Source organism: Thrips palmi, unplaced genomic scaffold (assembly GCF_012932325.1).
Source record: "Thrips palmi isolate BJ-2018 unplaced genomic scaffold, TpBJ-2018v1 HiC_scaffold_8, whole genome shotgun sequence".
Classification (NCBI taxonomy): domain Eukaryota; kingdom Metazoa; phylum Arthropoda; class Insecta; order Thysanoptera; family Thripidae; genus Thrips; species Thrips palmi.
Window position 1 is genome coordinate 4,309,659 of NW_023144635.1, and position 23,699 is coordinate 4,333,357.

Consider the following 23,699-nt stretch of genomic DNA (forward strand, 5'->3'; position numbering starts at 1 on the left):
ACAATAGAATAAACACATATAATGTACTTTTTTTTCGAGTGTCATCTGCGCTGCTGTTTTGGAAAGTTGCCGACAGATGGAGGCAGTAGTGGTTATGTGCGCCTGAAAATTTCGGGCTGAATTTTGCTGTTATATGAATTATTAAACGTGAGTTTCCGCTGGTAGAGATGTCGTCATTTATTAGTTTTGTTCGATTCCCTTAGTCAGGCGGTAATCAATGCCGGGCACATATGTGTTATAGGGCGCTCTCTCTACAAAATCAGTATAAATGGGATTCTGAGGGGTTGGGGCTACTCCGATCTTCAGATCGAGCTGGACATTTATTTCAAAGTGCTAAATCAATTGACGGATGGCTTGCACTCTGATTGTGCATTAAAAGTACGTTTTGTACCGAATCAATGAGTTGAAACTATTTCCGAAGTTGTTTTGGGTCAATGATAAAACGTACATCGGGAGCGCCCTTGTCCTGGAGTGCGCTGGAAAAGCAATGCCTGCGGCGGAGAGGCCTTGTCTGAGGTGGTGAACTGCATTAGTTTGAGTCCTCTCTTTCTCACAATGTTATCGTTCACTAGTTCGCTTGGTTTTGTGATACCAGAGTATCTGAACATCATTGTGCTTGCCTGTGACAGTTCACCTTTTTGAGGTTAGGGTCGTCTTAAGATTATTGTTTCTTTCAAATCATGTTTATTTTGTGTAGATTCACAGTCTATTTGTCGCTTTGATACCCTTCGTAGTTTTGTTTAGTTGTTCCTTGTTATAATCATCTTAATTTGAGTATTAATACAAGCTGTATGATTCAAGGACATTACTCTTGCCACTGTATCATGTTCTGTTTGACAACCTTACTTTAAAATATATAAATATAATGACGCTAGGAAACTTAAAAAATCTTGTTCCTCTTTGATTTACATCAAATTTTCCTTCTGTTTGCTTGTGAAGGGTTACATCCAGAATGATTATTGTCGTATTATGCCTACAAATTTGCAAATTATTTAGAAGTGACAAGACATTTACTTCGTTACTGTAGAAATTCTTATTCAAAATTTGTCTGTAATGTTTCAGTGTAAGAAGCAACACATCAAGATAACTTCATCTGCTCAAGAAGACGACTACACCCTCTAAAGTTGTCAGCAAGAGAGAAGAGAAAATGGTTTCTCATTGATGGGCCTCTGATGTTTCTCATCAATGAAAGTCTTTGACTCTTTGAAAGCTGTGGTTAAATGTGTTAAGTATGGAGTCTTACTTCCATTTGTGCTGTAATCAGAACTGAGGCATAAGGTTTTGTTGCCTGCTGTGTGCTGGGAGTGCAATGAGCAAAACCCACCGAAGTGTCTGCAGAAGTGGAAATAACAACATTCTCCCTGCGATATCAAGCAATAATACTGCAGTGATCACTGATAATAGCAGCGTTCAAAGTCGACGTGGTGGGCGCAGTAGTAATTGGAGAGGATCTACTCCAGGTGGAGATGAAGATAGTGATGGTGGAGGTGGAGTGAATAGACCAGGCCGTCCCCTACTGAGCAAGAAAAGAAATGTTCAGGGAGATTCTTTGGCACAGCATTCATCAAGCTTGTCTCGTTCGCCACACAAATTCAGAGATGCAAATGAAGGGTATGTACCTATCCTATAAGGGAACATTTTCTGCCAATACCCTATTTTTGCACTTATTTTGCGATTTTAGAAGCACTTCACATCAGAATTATGCCTGTATGTAATTTTTGAAATGTAAATATTTCACCTTACGATGAAGGACAAGACAATCAGGAAAGTTAAATTTTGTTTGTAAATTATTTTTATTGATGTGCATAGTGATTTTTTAAATTTTCTACAACTTCAGTCCCATTTGTTAGAAATGTAGCAAGTATCTTTTTGAAAGTAAATTTTGTAAATTTGTGTTACTGTTTTGAATCACAAAAAAGGAATCTCATATCTGTCCTTTAAGAAGGAAGTTTAGGGTGCATACAAATTAATTAACAGTTGATTGCTTAACTAATTTGTTTATGTGTGGTGCAATAAGACTCTGTGTTTTGTCTCACCATGTTTTTAAAGGCTTTTCTTCGCTTATTTGCTTTCTGTCTGTCATTTCTATTTTCCCCCTGTTTATTCTACAAGTTACTTTCTTTTCAATTACATTTATGTTAATAAACCCTTTAATTCCCCCCCCCCCCAAAAAAAAAAAAAAAAAAAAGAAAGCATCATAACTACAAATTGTAATAAGATGCAAGGGGTTGAGGTCGCTTCTTTTCTCACCAAAACAAGTAGGGGTGGTAACTTTTGTGTTTGGTTGATATTAGTTTGTAACATGGCAGTGAGGGGGCTCCATTGGAATTCCCCAGCAAACTGTCACATTGTGAATCCCTCAATTCTTTCTGTTTGCCATCTGTCACTGACCATCTTTTGTCTTAATCCCATCTCCCTAAACTGCTTTTCAGAGCAAGGATTTTGTCAAATTGTGAGCAAGTCATGTCAAGTGGTGCAGATAACACTTGATTGGTGGGACGGCCTAACTGTCTGTCCGCCTGCCTGCCGCCAGCCCGCCTCTCTGTCTGCTCGCCTGCTCGCCCGCCCGTCCGCGTCTCCGTCTGCTTGGCTTCTGCAGTCTGGCAGGTCGGCAGTCTGGCGACCGGCTGGCGGCCTGGCGTTCTGCCCGTCTATCTCTATCTCCCTCCCGTCTATCTCTCTTTTTCCGTCCGCCCGTCCGCCCGCCCGTCCGTCCGCCCGGACCCGCGTGAATAGCTGGCGGTCCGTTTGTGTCTGTCCGTCCCCGCCTATCTGTCTGTCCGCCTGTCTTGTCTTCTTGTATCCCATCTGTCTAGGATTCTGTCTCTTTGTGCGTCTGCTTCCCATGATGGGTGGATCTGGGGGTTGTGAAAGTTGTGCTTGTGTGTCACTTTCAAGACACAGAAGATAAGACTTCACTCAGGTGTCTATTCTTCTCTAGCAATTTCTTACTAAAGTGAAGTCCCTTTTTCCAAATTTTCCCAAGACGTAATTTGTGTTGAGAAAAATCTTCATCGGGATTAAAAGTATTAGCATTGTGAGAGACTGTTGTGTCAAACATTCCAAATCAAATAAAAATTCTCGAATTTGTTTCAAACTGAAATTTGAATTTAGTTTCCTTTTTTCAATTATTTCTTGTGGGCTTTTGTTGATAATTACTCCTGGTTTGGTTCTGTTCCAGCTCTCGACAGGATGGCTCGCCCGTCCCTGGGAAGGGTCGTTCGCAGACATCCCATGTCTCTCCTGCTGGCCGTCTGACTGGTACTCAAAGTCGCAACAATAATTGCAGCAGTTGTAGTGGACTCGGCACGACGGGCACCGGTAATTCCGGCCTCGGACACTCACCAAAGGTACCATCGCTTTCTGGGTGACACTCCTTCTCAATAAACCAGCTCATAATTTAAACAATTCAATTTTCTTTTTTCATTTATTTTTAGGGCGCTGTGTCGAACTCAGTGAGCCGAGGGGGATCCCGGCGTGGCTCGCGTGCTCGACCCCGTTCCAGCTCCAGCCTGCAGCACCCATCGCCGAGCCGCTCCGAAGCAGTGTCAAATACATCGACACACAGCGAAGAGAAAAATGCCAACATTCCATCCCACAGATTCACTCGCACTCGTGAGACACCTCCAGTGCCAACATCAGCTGAACAAGATGACGGCTGCAGCACTCCTACCGCGATGGATGATTGTCCCTTTGCAAGCAGTGCCAAAGCTTCTGTTACCATCAGGCCTGCTGGTTCTACATTGGTAGATCAAGTCGGAGAAGAGGTTGTTGATGATGGCATCCTTGCCCTGGCCAATTCTGAAGTTAAGGTGGAAGATGTGCTCTTGGTGGAACCAGAGGTTTTGCCTGCAGCTGTTTCTGTTGCTGCTTCAGAAGGGCAGGCTGAAGATGACGATGAAGAGAAAGCAATCGGTGTTTCTCCAGATGGCAGGTCAGTCTTTCAGCACTGTTAGTTTTACGTGTTCATTTGTTAACAAACTCTTGAACAAGCCTTTTATCTTTTGACAGGTTTCTTAAGTTTGAAGAAGAAATTGGTCGAGGCAGTTTTAAAACTGTCTACAGGGGCTTGGATACACAAACAGGAGTTGCCGTGGCTTGGTGTGAATTGCAGGTAAGAGTCCTCGTCCATTCAAACAGATAGGATGAAAATTAAAATTATTCAGGGACCTTTTTGGTATTTATTTCCACTTCCTTTAGCGTTAATAAAATATTTCTTTGCTTTTCATAACAGGAAAAGAAATTAAATAAAACAGAAAGATTGCGGTTCAGAGAAGAAGCAGAAATGCTGAAAGGTCTTCAACATCCTAATATTGTCCGGTTTTATGATTATTGGGAAGTTACTCTTACCAAGAGAAAATATATTGTTCTTGTAACCGAACTGATGACCTCAGGCACTTTAAAGACGTAAGTTATTGTTTTAAGTCAAATAGCTTCCTCTAAACTTCTTTTATTATGCCATTTACTCAACCTTTCACACTATACAGATATTTACGCCGGTTCAAGAAAATAAATCCAAAGGTTCTCAAATCTTGGTGTCGCCAAATCCTGAAAGGTCTTAGTTTTCTCCATAGCCGGAGCCCTCCTATTATACACAGAGACTTAAAATGTGATAATATATTTATAACTGGAACTACTGGCTCGGTGAAGATTGGTGATTTGGGTCTTGCTACTCTTAAAAACAGATCCTTTGCAAAATCCGTCATAGGTTTGTGCCATTTGCTTCACCAATTGAGTTTTTGGTAGCGTCCCTCAATAATTGTAACTCAAATTTTTTTCTTGGCTTCAGGTACTCCTGAATTTATGGCGCCAGAAATGTATGAAGAACATTATGATGAAAGTGTTGATGTCTATGCATTTGGAATGTGTATGCTTGAGATGGCTACATCTGAATATCCCTATTCAGAGTGTACCGGTCCTGCTCAAATATACAAAAAAGTTATAAGTGTAAGTATTGAGTATTCAATAAGACTGCTTTAAACATGTAAGTCGTCTTTGTTTCTTATACATATGTTTTTCTTCTCAGGGTGTCAAACCACAGAGTTTTGAAAAAGTAGAGAGTCCAGAAATACGAGACATTATTGAACACTGTATTCGATTAAAGAGAGAGGAAAGGTAAGGCCTGGCTCTGCCTTTTCATAACTTTTCAAATTACTCGATCAAATTAATGATAAATACCTTTTACTGTTTCTAGACCTGGCATTAAGGACCTATTAAACCACGAATTTTTTGCTGAAGATTGTGGGCTACGAGTTGAACTTGTATCTCGGGAAGAAGCCGTGGCTTCAACAGCGTCCAAAGTTGAATTCAGACTTCGTGTACTTGATCCAAAGAAGAGATCTAATAAGCATAAAGAGAATGAAGCAATACAGTTTGACTTTGATATAAATAATGATAATGCTGATGAAGTTTCACAAGAAATGGTCAGCAACCTTCAAACCTTTTTTACTAATTGATGATGTTTTGCAGTCTCCCGGTCCAACTAATATAATATATTCTACTTTGTTCAGGCTAATTCTGGGTTGATAATGGAAGAAGATGCACGTGTTGTTGCAAAGTTAATAAAGGCTCAAATACAATCTTTATCAAAAGAAAGAGAGGAACGCAAACAGGTTCTCTCAGGGCAATTTGTTGGTGGAGAAGGGGAGGTGTTGGATCTGAGAGAGCAGCGCGACATCCCTGCTGGTTCGGGTAATGATTTACTTTCTACGCTTTTCTACTTTTTAAGTGAACGTTAATTTTAGGTAAGTTTTAACTCATTTTTGCCTTCTTCAGAATTTTCACCAGACTCTGGATATGTAACGGTTCATCAAACAGATCAATTAAATATGTCTGTGCAAACTGGTAATCAGCAGGCTTCCATAGTGCCTGAAATGGCTTACATGCCAGATGCATCTAATATAATGATCCCATCTCAAAGAATGGACTTGGGCCAGGTGAGATTCCTCTCCCACCCTCACCCCGTTTTTTAAAATTTGTTTCTTGGTCATTTGTCTATTTAGAATTTAGTCAAGAAGTGAACATTTATTTTCTTCTCTTTTTTTTCTTTTCTCCCACGCAGCTATCAGAAAAGGATGAACTTTCAGATTTAGGTGACAAATCCCTCCAAACAATTCAGCAGACTCTGGTACATGGACAGGTTCCACCTCAATTAGCACAACCATCTCAAGCACAAAGCCTGTCACATTCTCAACTTCAGCAACATTTAGGTCAAAATCAATCATCAGGGCAGCTACCAAACCAGCCTCTGCCCCAACTTCACGTCCAGTCACTTCCTAATCCGCTTCTCCTTCAGTCACTTGAGCAACCGCAGGAGCATATTCAAGAAAAGTCCGCTGGAGGGCAACTTGACACATTACACGAAGCTCACCATGATTTGTCTTTGCAACAATATTCAGAACCTCAACAGGAAATGTCACTGGAGGCTCAATCTGAGCCTCAAAATCGGATGGAACACTCCCAAATGACTACTGATCAAGCAGCTGAGGCCCGGGGTGACCATCAGTTACTCGCTCAAGCTTCATTGCAACCTCAGAGTGCAAGCCATGCTCAAATACAGCCTCCACTTCAATCTCAGCCTCTAATGCAACAACAATCTCAGTCTCAGCCGCACCACAACTTATCAGAAAATCCATCAAAACTGCAGTCTTCAGCGGAGGCTCAACTTCAGGCGTCTCAGTCACAACATGTATTGCATATGCAAGATTTACCGCAGCAGCCAGAGTCACAGGAACAAGATACGTATCGAAATCTTGTCCAAGAAGCAGAGGTCTCTCGAGTGGGCCATCCAGAGAGTCGTCCGCAACCCCAGTCAGTGGGAGACCCACTTCAGTTGTCGCAGGAGCCCACCAGCATGAGTCACCCGTCTGTTGCTTGTCAAGACGTTCCTCAATCAGATTCCCAGCATCAGCCATATGAAGCTCCCCAACCGGAGGTTGATACCCTGCAGCGCCCCCAAGGCCTTCCCCAGGTTGATACATCAAGCCAACCACAAGATGTGTCAACTCAAGACCATGTTCAGCAACAAGAGCAGCCCCAAACCCTTTATACGCCTGTTTCATTGCTTCCTGCTCCCTCCAATGGAGCACCACGAGCTACCCAAGTGTTCCACCAGGTATGTTTCTTATTTGCTCACTGTTTTCTTGTTTACCTTGCTGAAAAAAAAGTTGATTTTCACATCTATCTTGATTTTAGGCTTCGCAAGTAACTGGAGTAGCCGGGGGGTACGTGGGCACCTTCACCCCCGTGTTCCACCCCTCCGGAGCCGCCTACATACCCGCTCAAATGGGTGGCCCCGCCCCTGCCCCCGCCCCTCAACAGCAGCTCTATGTAGCCACCAGCCTGCACCAGACCTCTGCACCGATGCTCCTTGGACAAGCTCAACCAGGGCAGGTATGTGAAGAATCTTTTATCGGTATGCTTTCACCCTTGCCGCTCCAACCTTTCAATCTCGTTTGTGTCTTCCAGAACGCTCTGCTGGAGATGGGAGCCACCACCACGGCCCCCTCCCTCCTGCAGACCATGTTCCCGGTGCCCACCCTCGACGGCAACCTCGTGGTGGGGCCGGGGGCTCCAGGGGGCATGGTGCTGGTGCAGCGACCGCCCCTGCCTGGAGTCCCCGGCGTCCCCGGCCCGGGGGCTCGAACGGGGGAACAGCCCGCCGACGGAGTTGCGGTCTCGGCCTCTGCAACAGCGGTCTCGGACAGCGTAAGTTCCGGCGCCGTGGCCGCGCCAGTCTGTGGTGCTACCGCTGGGGCCGCAGGGGCCGCTGGGGCTGATGATGTGCCGCTCGCTTCGTCCTCGTCCTCGTCTCACCCCCCCAGCATGCTGGCGGCGGGGGCGCCGTGTGTGCAGATGGTGCAAACCGTGCAGGCCGTGCAAGCTGTGCCGCCGCAGGCACAATTCTTTCTGCTCCAGCAAAACGCCACTCCCACTTACCTTGTGAGTGAGATGCCGCAATACCACTCGCCCTCGCTCACCCCCATCCAGACGCCCGTCCCGCCTTCGACCCCGGTGCCCGCCAACACCATCACGCCCGTGTTCCCCGACTCGAGCCATTTGCCTTCGCAGACCCAAGCCCAATACCAGGGCAGCCCGTACCTGGTGCCGCCCGAGTCACAGGGACTAGGGATTCCGTCTGCAGCCAACTTTGACTCTCCGTCAGTGCAGCAGCTCCCAACACCGATACCTCCAGTCCACATTTACACAGCTCCGCCCGAGTCAGGCGACAGCCATGCCTTCCACTGCGAGCTGACTGCCTCTCGAGGGCTGGAGACTGTTGCCGATGCGGAGCAGAAGAAGTGCCTCAGTGCAACGGAAGACTCAAAGCTGGCGCCACTAGAAAACGGCTGCGTTTCGGACGGGCAAATGCCTTTTACTGGTACATCCACACCATATGGAGCGAGCTCAGAAGCAAGCTCCAGAAGGGCATCTGTGGATCAAGAGCAAATTACTCTCAAACGTTCAGCTTCCCCTCAGGTACACACACCAAAAAAAGAGTAGATTGTTTTTATTTTCTTTTGTATTTTAAATAATGTTTAGAAAAATCCTTCAGCCCTTTTTATTTTGCATGATATTTAGAAAGATGTTACACTGCACTTACGGTTGTTGGTTCCAAGGATATTTTTTTCTATAGTTAAATGAGTCCATGTCATGCCCTCCTTTTTTTAAAAGTCCAAACTAAAAATAAAAGTCCTTATCCTGGACTTTTCACGTTTGCTTTTGGGTGCATTATAATTAGTCTTTGTGACGGGTATGCGACTTTGATGTGTATCTGCTGATATCCCCTTCTGCTTTGCATGTTCTCTCCTTTTTCGTGCTTTTTTTTGTATCACAATTCCCTGCCTGAATACTCTTCTCACTTATGTGTTTTCATTTCTCAATTTTATTTTTTTAAATTTGCATGTAATTATGATTTGTTGTGTGCTGTTCTCTTAACTCTCTTTTTGTTGTTGTGTTACATTTGTAGAACCTTTACATACGATTTAATTTATCTTATCTTGTACAGGTCGATGATGCTATTGAGATGGGAGACCACCCCACTCACTCCTCACAAACCACCATTGATTCGGGCGTTCTTTCTCGTGCTGATAGGTCAGTTCATTAAATTTCAAGACCTTGTTCACAAACTTAAGCAATTCTTCCTTAAACACTTTTTCCTTCTTTTAGCACTGCAAGCGACCCTGCAGAGGCACTCTCATCCAGTATCATTGCTGCTGCGGGGGGTTTGGTGCCAGAGACAGCAACTGAGAGACGCAACCGCCGCACAATCCAACGACGCCAGCGCAACAAAGCTATTAGTGAGCGAGGACCCAGGCTGACAGTCTTAAGTATTAACCATGATGGATCCAACAGCTCGAGTACGGAAGGCACGGAAGGGTCTGCCGGAAGCTCTAGTCCGTCGGGAAATAGAGGCCCCACTGTGGAGTGTCAATTGGAAACAACAAGAAACAAAACTGTTACCTTCAAGTTCGACTGTGCAGACTATGTACCTGGGGATATTGCAAACAATTTGGTAAGGAACCAAGACATTTTTAATCGTTAAAAAAAAAAAACTAAATAAGTTGAGACAAAGCTCCCTAAATGCAGTGAATTTATTTCCATTGTCTTTTTCAGGTTGCTGAAAATCTTCTGCCCGAGACACAAGCTGAACTCTTCACTGAAATAATCCAAGAAATTGTGAGACAAGTTAAAGCAGATCCTAGCAAGTTACCTGTGGTGACCCAGTGCTTCCCCTCCGAGACTTCAGGCAGTCCTGTTGCCCATCGGCCGAGGGACAGAGAGCGGGACTCGGATCCGGTGCTGGAGGCTGGTCGGGTAAGTGCACGGTCACACCATACCTATAAGTTTTTTGGTGGAATTCCCCACCTCTGCTGGGATTTGAGATGTTCGGTGGCTCTCTCTGGCTACGTGTTCTGTATGGCAGGCCTGCTTGGGGTCCTCCCTTTCTCTTCGTGCTTCGTCATGTGCTGCTTCTCCTTTCCAGTGCCTTCATTTTACTTTCTATGTGTTTCTCTTTCATCAAAGTTTTCGTCTGAATCACTAATTTATTGTACCTGAATCTCTAATAACATACACTTCAGAAGAATAGTACCAGCTATCATTTTTTGGGGGGTGTGGTGTCATTGCTATGCTCGTGGTGTGGTGTCATTGCTATGTGGGTCTGCTGATGAATGCGCAATTCTTGTTAGGTGCGACATGCTTCACTAACACGTCAGCGCTCCTTCAAATCTTCTATAAAACAGCACCGACGCCATCGTTCGGTAAGTGCGCTGGCATGTATGTGTGGAGTTTTAAGAAGCTAACTTGCATTTGTGTCTGGCCTGCTTCACTGTCTGACCTGCTTTCCTGTCTGTTTCTGCCTTAACTTTGATGCATTGTTTTTTGTTGTTGAAATAACATGTGTGCTTTATTTTAGGGCTCTTGACATTCCCTTTAATGCAGTTTTGAGCCCTGAAGTTTTTATTTCTTTGGATTTTAAGTACTGTTTCTTTGGTTGCATGTTTATTTGTATCAGCCTGCTCTGTACTTTCTTCTGTTTGGTTAATGTTCTTGACCATTTGGCCTATTATATTATCTTGATATGCTCTTTGGCCTTATGATTGTTATTTTATGCTGTTAAATTAATAAATCTGTGCATACTGTATGTATTCTTTTGCTGCCTTGTAAATTCTCATGCTGATATCTTTTTAATTTTGTCAGACCAGGAACCTTGCCTGTCAAGTAAACTAATTTTCAGCCTTATAGCTGAAGTAGTGATATATCCCTATTCTTACCAGTTTAAATCTCTACTGCTTTGTATTAACAGTATCTCTTGCACTTCTATTTTCCTTCTTAATTCTCATCTAGGGTTCTGCCACTCCCCTTAACAAGTATCAAATTAATCTGATTAGCAAGAATTTATGGGAACAACTGTTAAAATCAACTTAAATAATGATTTTGCTCAGGTCCCTTCCGACTAGGTCTTTTCTTTTTCTTTTTGCTGTGGTTTACCGCTTTATTTCTACTCCTTACAGAAGGATGAGGGATCATCTTTAGTTGGCTCTGCACCTAATAGTCCTGTCCGTCACCGTATGTCACTTACGGATCAACCAGTGCTTACACCTTTGTCTGGCATATCAACTATTCCCTCTGCACCTGCTCCTGTGGTCAAGCAAGCACCGGTGAGGGTCTTCTGCATGCAGTATTCTTTTGTTACTTGTAACTAAATTGATGGCCTGTATTTTTCACATTTGTGGCTATATTTTTCATGCAGGTACGGAAGGTGTCTCGCTTTCTTGTCAGTACGGTGACTGACGCTGTAGTGACTCCAGTATCTATTGAAACTAATCTAGTCAAGGTACATACTGAAACTGCATTGTACTTAAAATAAATTTATCAACTTGCTTGGTGAAAGATTGATATGGTCATTCTACAACATTTTCAACAGGATTCCAGCTCTGTTGTTGTGAAGCCTATGTCATCAGCATCAGAGGTATTGCCAGTTTCTGAGGCCCCAGGAAGGGGCTCCATGGTACGCATAGGGAGTGAAACTATTCTCTCGAGCCTCAGCCCATCCATTGACAAGCAAGCCCGCAAGATAAGTCTACCCGAGCCGGTCAGTTCAGCTGCTGCATCTTCAGAATTAGATGATATCTCATCTCAAACAGTTCAAACCATTCCTGAAAAATCTTCACATTACTATTATGGCGATGAGTATGCTATGGGAGGCACACCAGTGTCTGGTGGCACACCTATATCGGGTGACTCACCAGCTCAACATCACACTCCAGAAAACACAATGCTTCCTGGTCAAGACGGATTGCACATCAAATTGACTCAACAAAGTTCTTTGGAGAAGCAGCTGAATTCTCAGCTGCAGGCTGATGCAGGGTAAGCTCTACATAAAATTTTATTGGAGAGGACTTTTTTTAAATTGTGCTTCTTACACTAATGATATTGATACTATGAACATTTCAGGGGACCACAGACAATAGAGGATTTGCAGCAAAAACTGGTTCAGCTGACCTCACAACCATCTGAACTGGGCATCGGTGGCACTCCCCCATCACATCCAGCTACTCCACATATGCCTTTGTCTTATGATACATACATGCAGACTCTTCAACAAAAGCTGGCCTCCATCTCCATGACCGGAGGTACTCATGTGGTAAGTAATTTTCAAACCTGCAATGTGTAATTCTTTAGAGAAATGAAATGAGATGTGATGATGATGGCCGTGTTGTCACCTAGTAGGTGCTTGGTGCTTGATCTCTTGGCTCTGTCAGCCCATAGCCAAAAGGCTTTGTTGGTGGAGGATTGACCTTGGCAGTGATTGATCATCAAGCCTGGTTAGGATGGGATTTGAGTGGGTGGATGGATGGGGGAAAAGGGGGGGGGGATGCGGTGCGGCGACGGCTTTAGTGCCCAACAGGGCCTCAGTCCCCTCTTGACTGTAGTTCATACCACTTGAGGGTCTCTATTAGGCCTTCTCAAGGATGGCTGTTGCAGTTTGGAGAGGACTCCTTATGTGTCCATGTGGCATTTCTGGTAGCATCTGACTTTGTGTGGTTCTCTCTGATTGTGACCAGTTAAATGATGTGCAATTTTTGTTAACATTTTCAAACATTGTTCCAGGGCCCCTTATCACCTCACAGCACTTTGCATGCCTCTGGAATGCAAGGAGCCTTACTCCCTGCAACACTTGAGGTTCTCCAACCTGCAGGAGGTATCATTGGCCTGGAGGGAGTTTCACTCTTGCCATCTGAGCAACAGTTAGCGGTTCAGCAGTTCGCTTCACCTTCTCTTCAGTCCATGCAATCTCCTTTAACTGCTGTGGTACAACCTGTGCATGTTTTGACTACTACAGGACAGAACCCATCCTCTGGACCTACTTTATTACAACAAGTAAATAACACATGTTCAATTTGAAAATAATTGCTTTTTGCTGTTTCAAACTTTTTTTTGTTAAGCCTTATTGCTTCATTTTTTTTCTAGGTTACTGTAACACCTGTAGGGGATGTAAGTGGTATGAGTAGTGGTGTAATGTCTCCAAATCAAACTTCCTCTCGAGACGAAATGCATCGCCCAAATAGACCCAGACCAGCTGCTATTGATCTTGCGGACCTTGAACAAGTAAGCATATTACCTTGTTTCAATTTTGGTCAGTGCCACACTTGGCTGTCTCCATGAACATGTGTTTCTTTTGCACTTTTCAGGAATTAGCAAAGATTCACACCGGATACCGACGTGACCTGCAGACACATTATTTGATAGGACAATCTCAACAGGTATGTTTTATTTCATGTGTTGAACATTGTACTTTCGTGGGGGTGGGATCTGGTTGCTCTTGAGAGCTTTTCTTTCCTGCAGTACATCAAAATCCCAATCAATACATCAAAATGCATGTGAACTTTTTGATGTGTTCTACAGATTTGCACTAACTTAATCATTTATCACAAATTTTGTTGGGTTTCACTAGCTTTTTTTGAGTCCTGAGGTATTTCTTGATCTAAAGCTCTTCCTTCATTCTGATTATGTGTGTGGTCCCGCTTTTCTTCTGCCCTTACCCTTTTCTCACAGTTTGGCTGGGACTGCCTGAATCCAGCAATATTTTTCATGGGTGTATAGATGATTGCTTTGCCGTGCTGGTTTTAATGATGCTCCTCTGGAGTAATTCTGTTGAACTTAAATTTGTGTGGGTGTGTGTTGGATCTGACCATTTGACTGCCAATCTTTCTTGAATTCACTTTTTAAGTTAAAATTAGAAATAAACTGTTGAAGCTTGGGCTCTTCTTTTATGTGATGTATTGAAGAGATACAAATCGGGGGTTTCCCATGAGGGGCTTATCACTTTGGTGAAGAATGGCTATGGCAACAATGTAGCAATTGCTGTCATTCCATTGGTTTGGCCTTTGGCATGTTGGGTGCAAGTTGCGTTGCTAGCATGCGTGTTGGTGCAGGTTCCGCCGGTGCTAACTGCCCTCCCCCTCCACCCACTCTCCATGGGAGGCATCTCTTGCACCCTCCACCCTCTGCATGCCACATCAACCACGGGCCGGGAACACTCCTCACATGCACAAGTAGAAGCAAGCACGCTAGCCGTAAGTACCTATACACAGATATTTACAGTCCAAAAATTGTTGAAAATTTTTCACTTCAAATCTGGTGGGTTTGCTTTCCAATTATTAAAAAACACATTGAGTATGTTTTCTTGTTATAAAGGTGCAGCTACACCATATCACTTTCACCATTTATTTTTACCCAATGAAATTTGCTAATGGCCCCTTATTTGAATGACCTGCAGTTATTTCAAGAATCATGTGTATCGGATTTCTTTCCCCTCAATTCTTTTTCTTTTCTCTCATAGGAGGGCCAGGATGAAAATGTTCAAGAAAAGGAAAGTTCTCAGGATGGCAGTGCACCTGCTCCTCCAGAAAGAAGACTGTCCAGGTTTCAAGTTAGTGTTGTACCTGAGGACAAACCTGCAGAAAAGGTGGGTTCTTTTCTAAAATTTCCATTCATCTTTGTTGAGTGGCGCCTTAAATTTTTAATTTAACCATATGTTTTCCCTTGAAGGAGAGAAACAAGAGTGTCCCAAGCAACATGGGTGCTAGCCCAGTTGCAGCGGCTACTGCTACAGCTGTCCGCAAAGGGCGGTTCAGTGTTGTCACACATCCAGATCCAGGTCTTATCAATCTGCCTGATCCATCTGCCCCAGCCCATACCCCAATAAATTCACCTCAAGATGCAATCCCATCATCACCACATGAGAGTTAGTATTTTTCCTCATTTCAACCCTTGAATATTTGTCTCCTCACTGGTGACATTAAGTCTCAATGTTTTTTTGTTTTTTTTGTTGAAGGTTCAACTTCTGTGGATCCAACTGTGTTTCATGTTCTGCACATGGCCTCTGACTCAGGTCATTCTGAACAGGTATGTTACTTCGTTGTTCAAATTACAACACATAAAGTTATGCTTCTTGGAATGCATTGTATTCTAATCTGAATAGATGTGGTAGTCTTTTTTAATCTTATTGTACAGTTTTTCTTTTTAAAAATCAATATTTTGAAAAGAAAAAAAAAATTAACTGTTTAAAGAAGCTGTAAATTTTTATTGGTATGGAAGCTACTGCTTACCTGTTTTATGTCTTACTGCTTCTGTTTTCAAAATTATTTTGATTGAATACCTTTTTATGATTAAAAACCTTCCTTTGATCTAAATTTAGAAACTTGTTTTGTTTTCAATTATTGCACTCGTTCAGTAGGTCCAATAATTATTGCACTCGTTCAGTAGGTCCAATACTACAAAGAAGTTTATTGCATTGGTAGTGTGGTGGTGCTGAAGTAATTATCTTAGTGTTTGGTTGTATATTGGGTGCTCATTGTTGGACAAGTTGTTGCAATTAAAGTTTTGGCTAGATGCATGTTTAACCTTAAATAACTGTCTTATCTTTCATTCTGTTAAGTATTGTAATTTTGTTGATTTCTTTGAAAGCAAGTTATGATTTAACTCAATTTTGTAACTGGACATGCACTTGAGTGGTTTTTCCTTGTTTTTTTTCCTGTTGTTTTATTGTTGTTTTTCCCCTTTTCTTGACTATAATGTGTCTGTGTGCTGCCTTGCTTTTTCATGAATCCCGCCTGTTGCCCTGCTAACATCATGCAATCATCACAACAGTGGGCAGCTCATCATATCAACATCTTACAGAAACCTAGCCACATGCAGGCTGCCCACCATACGCCCACTCCCCCTGTCTATCTGGTGGCTCCTCATGAAAGTGCAGTGCCTCAACAACTGATTTCTGGCTCACTGCTCATCCCTTGTCCAGTTTCTCAGAGTGTACCCCAAAGTCTGCATCCGAAGTTGTCACACAGTGCAGGTCCAATGAAGAGACCTCGAGCACAGACTATGGTGGAAAGTCATAGGGTTGGTTCATTCCGCCCTCGCAGAAGAGACGAAGGAAACGCAAGTCCGACGAGCCCTACCAGTCCTACATGGTATGGGTCTTACTCTCCGGATTTGTATTCCTCCTCTTCTGAATCTAATCGCAGCATGCAAGATTACCGCCATTTTAATACTCAGCGCATCACAAAGTTCCCATCCACCTCTGATTTGGTGGGAAATAAGGAGGGAAAGTGGACAAGTAAGATCCCGATACCAGTAAAATCCGACAAATCTGGGAAGATTCTCCCTACAAACTCTCCTCCAAGGAAAACCAGTGTGCCTGGCTTTGGATCCAATTCGGGTACACCTCGGAAAGTTGTACCGAAATGTGCTTGTCCCACTGGCAGTCTGTCAGAATTCCACAGTAGATCTGTCAGCCCCCCAACTCCTCACCGTTGGACAAGTCATGGTGATTTATCCCCATCAAAAGATGTAAATATTAGACATGTTTATCCCACCAGTGACAGGCTCCCTCTGAACTGTCCTCATAGTAGTCACCATGAAGGAGCCAAAGAAACTGCTAGTGAAAAAGTTCGCCGAAGAAGCATGGAAAATAAGTACTCCTATTCAGAGCAACAACATCATGCCCTTCACCATTCTCACAAACACCAATCTGTTGGAAGTGAACCATGGGATATTCTGAAGGCAAGAATGAAACAGGCTCGCAGTCAAGAATTCCTTAGTGCAAGAGTATCTCCTGACCAGGATGTTCCATTCTTCAGTTCATATCGGTCTCGAACACCTGCTCCTGTTCCGGAACCTGTAGCCATTCCAGAAGAATATGAGCCGGTCTATCACACAGTTCATGCTGGAATGCGGCCTCCAGTTCATTTGGCCAACTGGTCTCAACATCAGGAAGAGGGACTAAGACAAGGTCTGCACTACCCTCACTCACCACATGCCAATCCATGCTCTCGAGCACCCTTGCCACGTTTCAGTCCAAGAAATCATCCTGCACCTTCATACGAACTGTCACAGGACTCAAGTCTTATGGATTCCGACGATACAGCTCGATTTTTTCATCGTGCACTGCTCAGCTATTGGGTAAGGAGTCTGTGGTGGTGGTGGTCAGAAAGGCGCATGAAGGTGATGGCGCTTCATCCACCCCTGTCTCTGCTCTGCTTTGCATTAACATTTTACTTTCCAGTCAAACCCTCATTTCACGCTGCTGTCTTCTACTGTTAAAATTTTTGATAGCAACCTATTGGTGACAAAGTAATTTTTAAATATTTCTTTTGTGATTACTTGGAAACCTACTTTAAGTGTAAATTTCATGTGTTATTTGTATCAAGACCTTTTCTAACTATACAGCAAACTAATAGTACCTTTCAAATAACAATTAATTTATTGTTTTTACTGTTTGTATTCATTAAAGTGCATTTTCTTTGAAATCCTTATGAGGTGCATGTATGCACGGACGTCTGCCATCTGTGTGCTCATGAGAATGAGTGTTATGTTTTTAAAATTAGCTCTTCTTTCTTGCTCTTTCCTGGTCACTTGGACCTTTTGGAATTGTGTATGACTCAAATTTGTGAGATTGATTTGAAACTATGAAGGGCTTCATGTTCATGCTAACAAAAGAACAAAAGGTTCAGACAAATGTGTAATGTTATCTTGGGGATTTGTTTCATTATGAAATAAGGTGAAGATCAAGAACGTGTTGGAGATAAAGAAGTAAGAGGAATAGTGGAATCACAAACTTATTGGAGAAGACTTCATTTTTGAAGAATAGTGTGCATGGTCCATAACATATTGTCAATTCTTTCATTCACCTAAGGAGAACTTGACATCAAATTATTTGTTAAATTTTCATATTTTACACACAGCTGTAAACCTCAAATTCAGTGGGAGAACTTTCTTCTTCTTCTTTAAGGCATGTTCACATTTGTTGATTGAATGACAACATTGTTCATGCATGGTGGAAGCTGTTGTGCCATGGGCCATAATTGTTGTGATGCCTTGGTGACTGTCTGCTTGATCATGGCATGTTCTCTTCTTTGTGGTCTGTCAATTTGAATGTGTGCTTGTTAGTGTTAGCTCTGAATTTCATCTGTTCCCTTTGTGTTTGTTAGTTTATCTTGTTGTGATCATCCCCAATGTATTATTAAATGGATCTTTTAAAATAGTTTTATCAATTTAAAAAAAATAATTTTGGTTCTCTTTGATGTTTTTCAATGTCAAAAACAGAACTTTGTAATTGTACTATAAACCACTATAGGATCATGAATCACATAGAAATAAAAAAACTCATAATGGTTTTTTCTTTCCTTTTGTAGCATGACAGTGTTGATGATGTGCCCTTGGAGGAAAATGAGGAGTATCGCAATTTACTCAGGAGGTCAGTTGATGTTTTTTTCTACTTTCCTAGGAGTCATAAAATAAACCTCATGTTCTATTGGTAAGTTACATAAGTTAATTTTTTTCTTTTCTTTTTTTTTTTTGCAGACAACAAATTGAACTTGATGCTATGCAAAGGAGGCATCGTGAAGAAGTGGAGAAGCTAAGAGCTCAGATATCAGCAAGGCACGGAAAAGGCCAGGTAAACTAGTAGTTATTTGTAGCTCTTTCTCAAAGCCTGGTCTCGCCGTATTTTAAGATATAGGTGTGAGAAATCTACCCCCTCTCTTTGTGCTATTGTGCATTGTTAGTATGACATGCCTTGTTTAGGTGCGTCTTGACAACCCTCTCCTTTGTCCGCATCGCTCTGCAAGTTCTTCTCCTATGATATTGCAGGCAAACCCATGCAAGTCTTCATAAGTCTTGCCAAATGAGTAGCAGATTTCTCACATAGTTGACATTAGCTGCATCGTTCCTAGAGGAACAGTAGCATCTTGGAATTTAGAACAGGAATATTTGTCCACCGAGCAGTATAAGAAGTGTACCTTATACATACTTCATCATGTAAATTGTAAATACTAAGATCCATGTCCACTCATTTTCATCTAGGAATCATCACGACACCAATTCTCTAGTTGGTTTGTTGTTGCAATGCACATAATTAATGTCAGAAAATAGCATTAACTCACAAAGTTGCTCGTCTAATAGTGGTTCACAGTGTATTCTAATCTGTTACTAATATTGTTTACGTAGAAATTTCAACGAATTTTTTGTCTATAAATTACGTATCTATTTGGACGTCAGTTCAAAGAAAATAAGGGAAGCTCAATCATACAATCAGACAATAGACACCACAATATGTGGTAGGCATGTACAAACCAGACATCATTCAACTTGTCCCAGAAATTTTTCCTCTATTTTTGGTACTTTGTAACTTCAAATTTCTTTGTATAGAAGAACACGTTGTAAAGCGTCATTCATTATTCTGACAAAATATCTGATGTTTTGAATTCTACATTTCCTTTAATTTTTTTTATCCATTTCATTGCTTTTTTTATAGCCCTTCCGTCATAAACTGAAGCATTTGGTAACTTATTTACTTGTATGTAGGTTGGCCTTGGAAACGTGGTTGGGGGACCTCAACAAGTCACTGCAGTACAACGTCTCGTCTCCCTATCTCCTCACGAGGCAGCGGCTATGTTGGCGAGACCCATGTTTTACCAGGCGCTTTCACCAATTCACTGCCAAGGTCAGTTTATTATTTATCTTGTGTGAAACCTTTGCTTTGGACTGCTGAAGGAGTTAATTGGTGGCAATGCGCAATGCTCAACTGAAATATTAAAAGAAACCTGAAGTTGGTGTCTTCCCTCTGTTTACTTTTTAGGACTCTTAGTTTTTTTTAAAAAAAAAGTCCTTCTTGCCTTTGCATCTCAATGTCAAAGTGAAGCATGCATCCCTTCTTTAGAGAATTGTTTTAAATTTATTGTGGTTTATAATTCTCTGTGGTTGTGCTTCCTCTCATTCTCCATTTTTTAAAGTCTCGGAAACTGTCTTTTTCCACCTTTGTGGTCCTTGCGCATTTTGATTCTGCATGTCTGACGGTCTGATGGTCTAATGGTGATGGCGTGTGGTACATGGCAGTGGGCCAGACTGGCTCCTTGGCGGGTGTGGCCCTTGCCGGGTCCGGGGCGGCGGGGGCTGGAGCTGGAGCTGGAACTGGGGCGGCTGGAGCCGCTGGAGCGGGCCATGGCAGCACCAGCACCGAGGACTCCCTCGTGTTCAGTACAGCTCCCCAGTCTCCCGTTGGATCCCACACTGGCTCACACAGCGAGGCGCTGGGGCTGGGGCTCGCACTGGGCCTGGGACTCTCTCAGTCCCCACCCACTTCACCTGCTAGGGGTTCTCAGGTAACTTGTTGAGGAGCTCTTCCTTCCTCCGCTTGTCCTTGTCATGCACTAACTTGTTGAATGCATTGTGATGGGTAGATTGATTTGAAGCTTTCCCATGTGGTTTGTCGCGGTTGAGGTTACACCTTGCGTTTGATGTTTGTTCAGACTCCAGATGGACGTCGAGAAGCCATACCACCAGTTGCAGCAGCAGCCGCAGCAGTCCCCCCAGCAGGAGCAGCAGCAGGAGTAGTAGTCAAGACAGAGGGGAATGTGCCAGCACCGCAGTCAGCTGATGGGGCTGGCACTGCAAGTGGAGCAGGAAGTGGCATCAGCATTGGTGCAAGTCCGTTGACCGGTCTACGTGCCCTACACATTGCCGCTCCCACTGGTTACTACTTCCAGCCAACCACCATGGCTCCACTCCTTCAGTCAGGAATGCGATTAGTGTACAGTCCCCCTGCTAGGCAGCAAGGACCAAATTCAGCAAGCCCATCTAATCCATGTGCATCTCATTCAAGCTCCATTGATCTTGAATCACCACCCTCTTCCCCACCCAGCCTTGCTAAAAGGCCTTAGTGTCGTTGCCTTATATCTGCACAGATGAATATATAATTATTTGTAAATTGCTTGTGCTTAATTTAAAAGCGACATTGTTGAGGAATCAAAGATAGCTAGGGAACTGCATTCAAGTATTCTGTCGACCTATTCCAACCTTTCACTATCATTTTAAAATCAGGGGAAGGTCATTGTTCCTATTCCAAATATGCAAGAAAGATGTAACTTCAATTTCAGTCGCTTGAATGTGTTCTTTTATTTTGAAGCAAAAAGCTGACCTAGTTGGTGCCAAATAGATGCAGCTTTCTCTGCCTTTTCCAAACATGCTTTCCAATTATGTCTGTTAACTTCCATTTTGAAACTGAGAGGCATCTTCCTTATCCGCATATACACACTGAATCATCATATCTGAAGGCTACCATTGCCTAGCTCATTGTGTGAAGTCAAGGTCCTGGAAGGATAATGTTTAGAACTGGGGAGAAATCTATGTGATAAGTCTTGCTTTTGTTTCGACGTTAGAGTTAGTCTCATTGTCATTTTTAAATTATTATATTTATTTTATGAATACTTGTTTGTTTAGTGCAGAAATTTATTTATTAGTCTTATGTTGTAGCTTTGTTATATCACCTCCCTGCTTTGGTGAGAACTATTCGTTTTTCCTGTTTTTTTTCTTGTTTTTGCTATGCTGTGCTCTGGATTCTTAGGTTTCTAAAGTGGGGTTTATCCTGTATGTGCAAGTGTACGTGTGTGTCATGTCATCTGTTAGTTTGAATATAATGTACTGCAAAGTATTGGCTCGAAACTTTATGATGGAAACTGCTGCCATCTCAAATAGTGATTACAAACTTTCATAAAATGCCCCTTTTTGGCACCTACAGGGATAGAAATCTCATGCTACTTTTAACCTGAAGCCCTATTGTATTTGTATGGCATTGCTTAGGCACATTATTATGTTTTATAAAATTATAGGTACATTGTTTGGCCTTTGGCTTACCTTGAATTTGGACTGTGGTGCTTTATTGATAACAAAATTTTAATTAGTAGATTTGTACAGATTTTAGTAATATTTTAAAGAAAATGTGGAAGTGTCATAGGTTGTAAGAATTCTATTTCTTGAATGGATAAAGACTGAATTAAATACAGCTTATCTTTGGGAGACTGACAGTTGTAAGAATGGACACAGAAGTAGTCATGATGTTTTAACTTGATTAATCAATTCTGTATCCTTATATCAAAGGCCTTGAAGAATGATAGCCAAGTCAATGCTTTAGTTAATGTTAAATGTGTACTATAGTGTGCATCCTTAATATGTTGCGGTTGGTGGATGCAGGCTGCTTATGAAATGGCTGATAACACTAACCTGCTCATAACATGTGTACTTAGCTGGAAATGCCTGTGGAGTTGAGTACACGAGATTGTTTAAGAAGAATAGAAAATATTAGTATCTGTAATTTATTTTCATATGTATTTCATAGTTGTTGCAATAACCTTTAACCAAATTTGTTTGGACAACCATTCCGTTAGCTTTCCACAGTCATAAGAAGAAAGATAATCAGGTACTTTAGCTATGTGATCTAATGTTAAATTCTAATTTTAAATACCACGGCGCAACTCACTTGAAAATGGATTTTATGAACATCCTCTAAGAACTTAGTCTACTCGCTAAAAGAAAAAATTGCAAAATTGTGAATTAGCACACACAACTTTGTGTTTTCTTAGCGATTTAGGACATGCCTCATTGCTGTGATAAAATAAGTATAGATTGGTAACATCTGAGTGTGACAACTGATTTAAGTCGAGGTCTGTGATCTTATATTTCTTCTTATTGCATACCACATGAAGAAAAGGGTCAATATGAAATACATGCAATTGGAACTTGCTTCTTGCATCTAATAGTGTTAAGGAAACCTTGAAAGCTTTAGATAATTATCTTAAAATTAACATTCTGCTGCACAAATTTTGCCTGTCAAACCTCTTTTTTGTATTGTTGACAAGAAGCAAGAAATCGCTGAAATGGGGTAAAATTCTACTATGTTCTGATTCTTGTTACACAGGGTTTGACTTTTTGAACTTTTAAGAGACAAACAGGAAAGTGTACAAAAATGCTGTTTTAGAATTCAGACGGACAATTTATTTTGTGAATCATTGTTCATTTTCTTTCAGTTGCAAATTGCACTGTCTGCTGCTTGTTGTGTTGAATGATTGGGTCTAAGAATGGTTGGAGATGCGGAATTTGCAGTACCAGCCAAATGGTTTAAACTGTGACAATACACTACCTGTTGGCTCAAGTTCAAGGATATCACGATTGAAGCTTGATTTTAGATCAACCTGAGGTTTTATAGTATTTAAGTACCCTCTTCCCCATCATTCTTTCCATAAGCTAAAGCATAACTTGGTTTTACTGTGGCCTGCTACTATCTGTCGCACCTATTGTGATTTGCTTAGAGTATACGACAAATGTTGATACACATAGTGGCTGTTGTGCGAGTATTTACTTTTTTTCTAATGAGAATGCATTATGTACATGTATATTTTATTTATAGTGCTTATATATGCACATTTTATGTTTACTTGAAGATCCATACTGTATTCATATGGTCCTAGAGCAAACATATTGTAAATATTATTATCATTATCACTTCTATTAAAGAATGTCTAGCTCTTGTACAAAAGACCAAATACAGTAAGTGATTGGAATTTTTTTTTTCAACCAACTGCAGATAGCAATTCAGTGTCTAGTCTTATTTTTAATCTTGGGAAAACAAAGAAAGTAGATGGTTTTTAAAACAATGTTTTAATATTCTTTATTAAGAACTTCTACTCAATTGTTCCAGTCTGTAACAGGTGGTTTATTAGTTATTTCCCATCATTATAGCTAGTTGTTCATCTGTGGTGATTTAAAGTCATTTCTGGTGCTGCTGAAGAAAATAACTGTATTCATTAAAAATAAAACCATGTGAAACCAAATCCTCATATTTGTCCCTTTTCTTCTCT

At 41.9% G+C, this 23,699-nt stretch overlaps 1 protein-coding gene across 10 annotated transcripts; it reads left to right on the forward strand.

Moving 5' to 3' along the window:
- The first annotated feature begins 18 nt into the window (after window positions 1-18).
- Window positions 19-23,672, forward strand: LOC117653443 (serine/threonine-protein kinase WNK1-like). Of its 10 annotated transcripts, none has more exons than XM_034399099.1 (36): window positions 19-147; window positions 1,063-1,611; window positions 3,182-3,350; window positions 3,438-3,934; window positions 4,012-4,114; window positions 4,235-4,407; window positions 4,488-4,708; window positions 4,790-4,947; window positions 5,027-5,115; window positions 5,195-5,423; window positions 5,511-5,691; window positions 5,776-5,936; window positions 6,062-7,114; window positions 7,195-7,392; window positions 7,468-8,478; window positions 9,008-9,093; window positions 9,169-9,514; window positions 9,616-9,816; window positions 10,191-10,262; window positions 11,016-11,162; window positions 11,255-11,338; window positions 11,429-11,871; window positions 11,959-12,148; window positions 12,616-12,885; window positions 12,976-13,113; window positions 13,197-13,268; window positions 13,941-14,081; window positions 14,348-14,473; window positions 14,557-14,752; window positions 14,843-14,913; window positions 15,658-16,968; window positions 18,201-18,262; window positions 18,370-18,463; window positions 19,372-19,510; window positions 19,903-20,168; window positions 20,316-23,672. In XM_034399099.1, exons 2-36 carry the CDS (start codon window positions 1,310-1,312, stop codon window positions 20,724-20,726), a joined length of 9,411 nt encoding a protein of 3,136 aa, XP_034254990.1. In that variant the 5' UTR covers window positions 19-147; window positions 1,063-1,309; the 3' UTR covers window positions 20,727-23,672. The 10 variants fall into 10 exon arrangements, with proteins under 10 accessions (XP_034254990.1, XP_034254996.1, XP_034255001.1 ...); XM_034399105.1 differs by having other exon boundaries at window positions 7,468-7,707; XM_034399100.1 differs by lacking the exon at window positions 19-147 and adding an exon at window positions 198-378.
- Window positions 23,673-23,699: the final 27 nt, after the last annotated feature.

Coding starts and splice junctions, on each gene's coding strand:
- LOC117653443 (XM_034399099.1), top strand. CDS start 1,310: ATGAGCAAAACCCACCGAAGTGTCTGCAGAAGTGGAAATAACAACATT. Junction 14,753..14,842: donor CCCATCATCACCACATGAGA/GTTAGTATTTTT, acceptor TTTTTGTTGAAG/GTTCAACTTCTGTGGATCCA. Junction 18,464..19,371: donor CAAGGCACGGAAAAGGCCAG/GTAAACTAGTAG, acceptor ACTTGTATGTAG/GTTGGCCTTGGAAACGTGGT.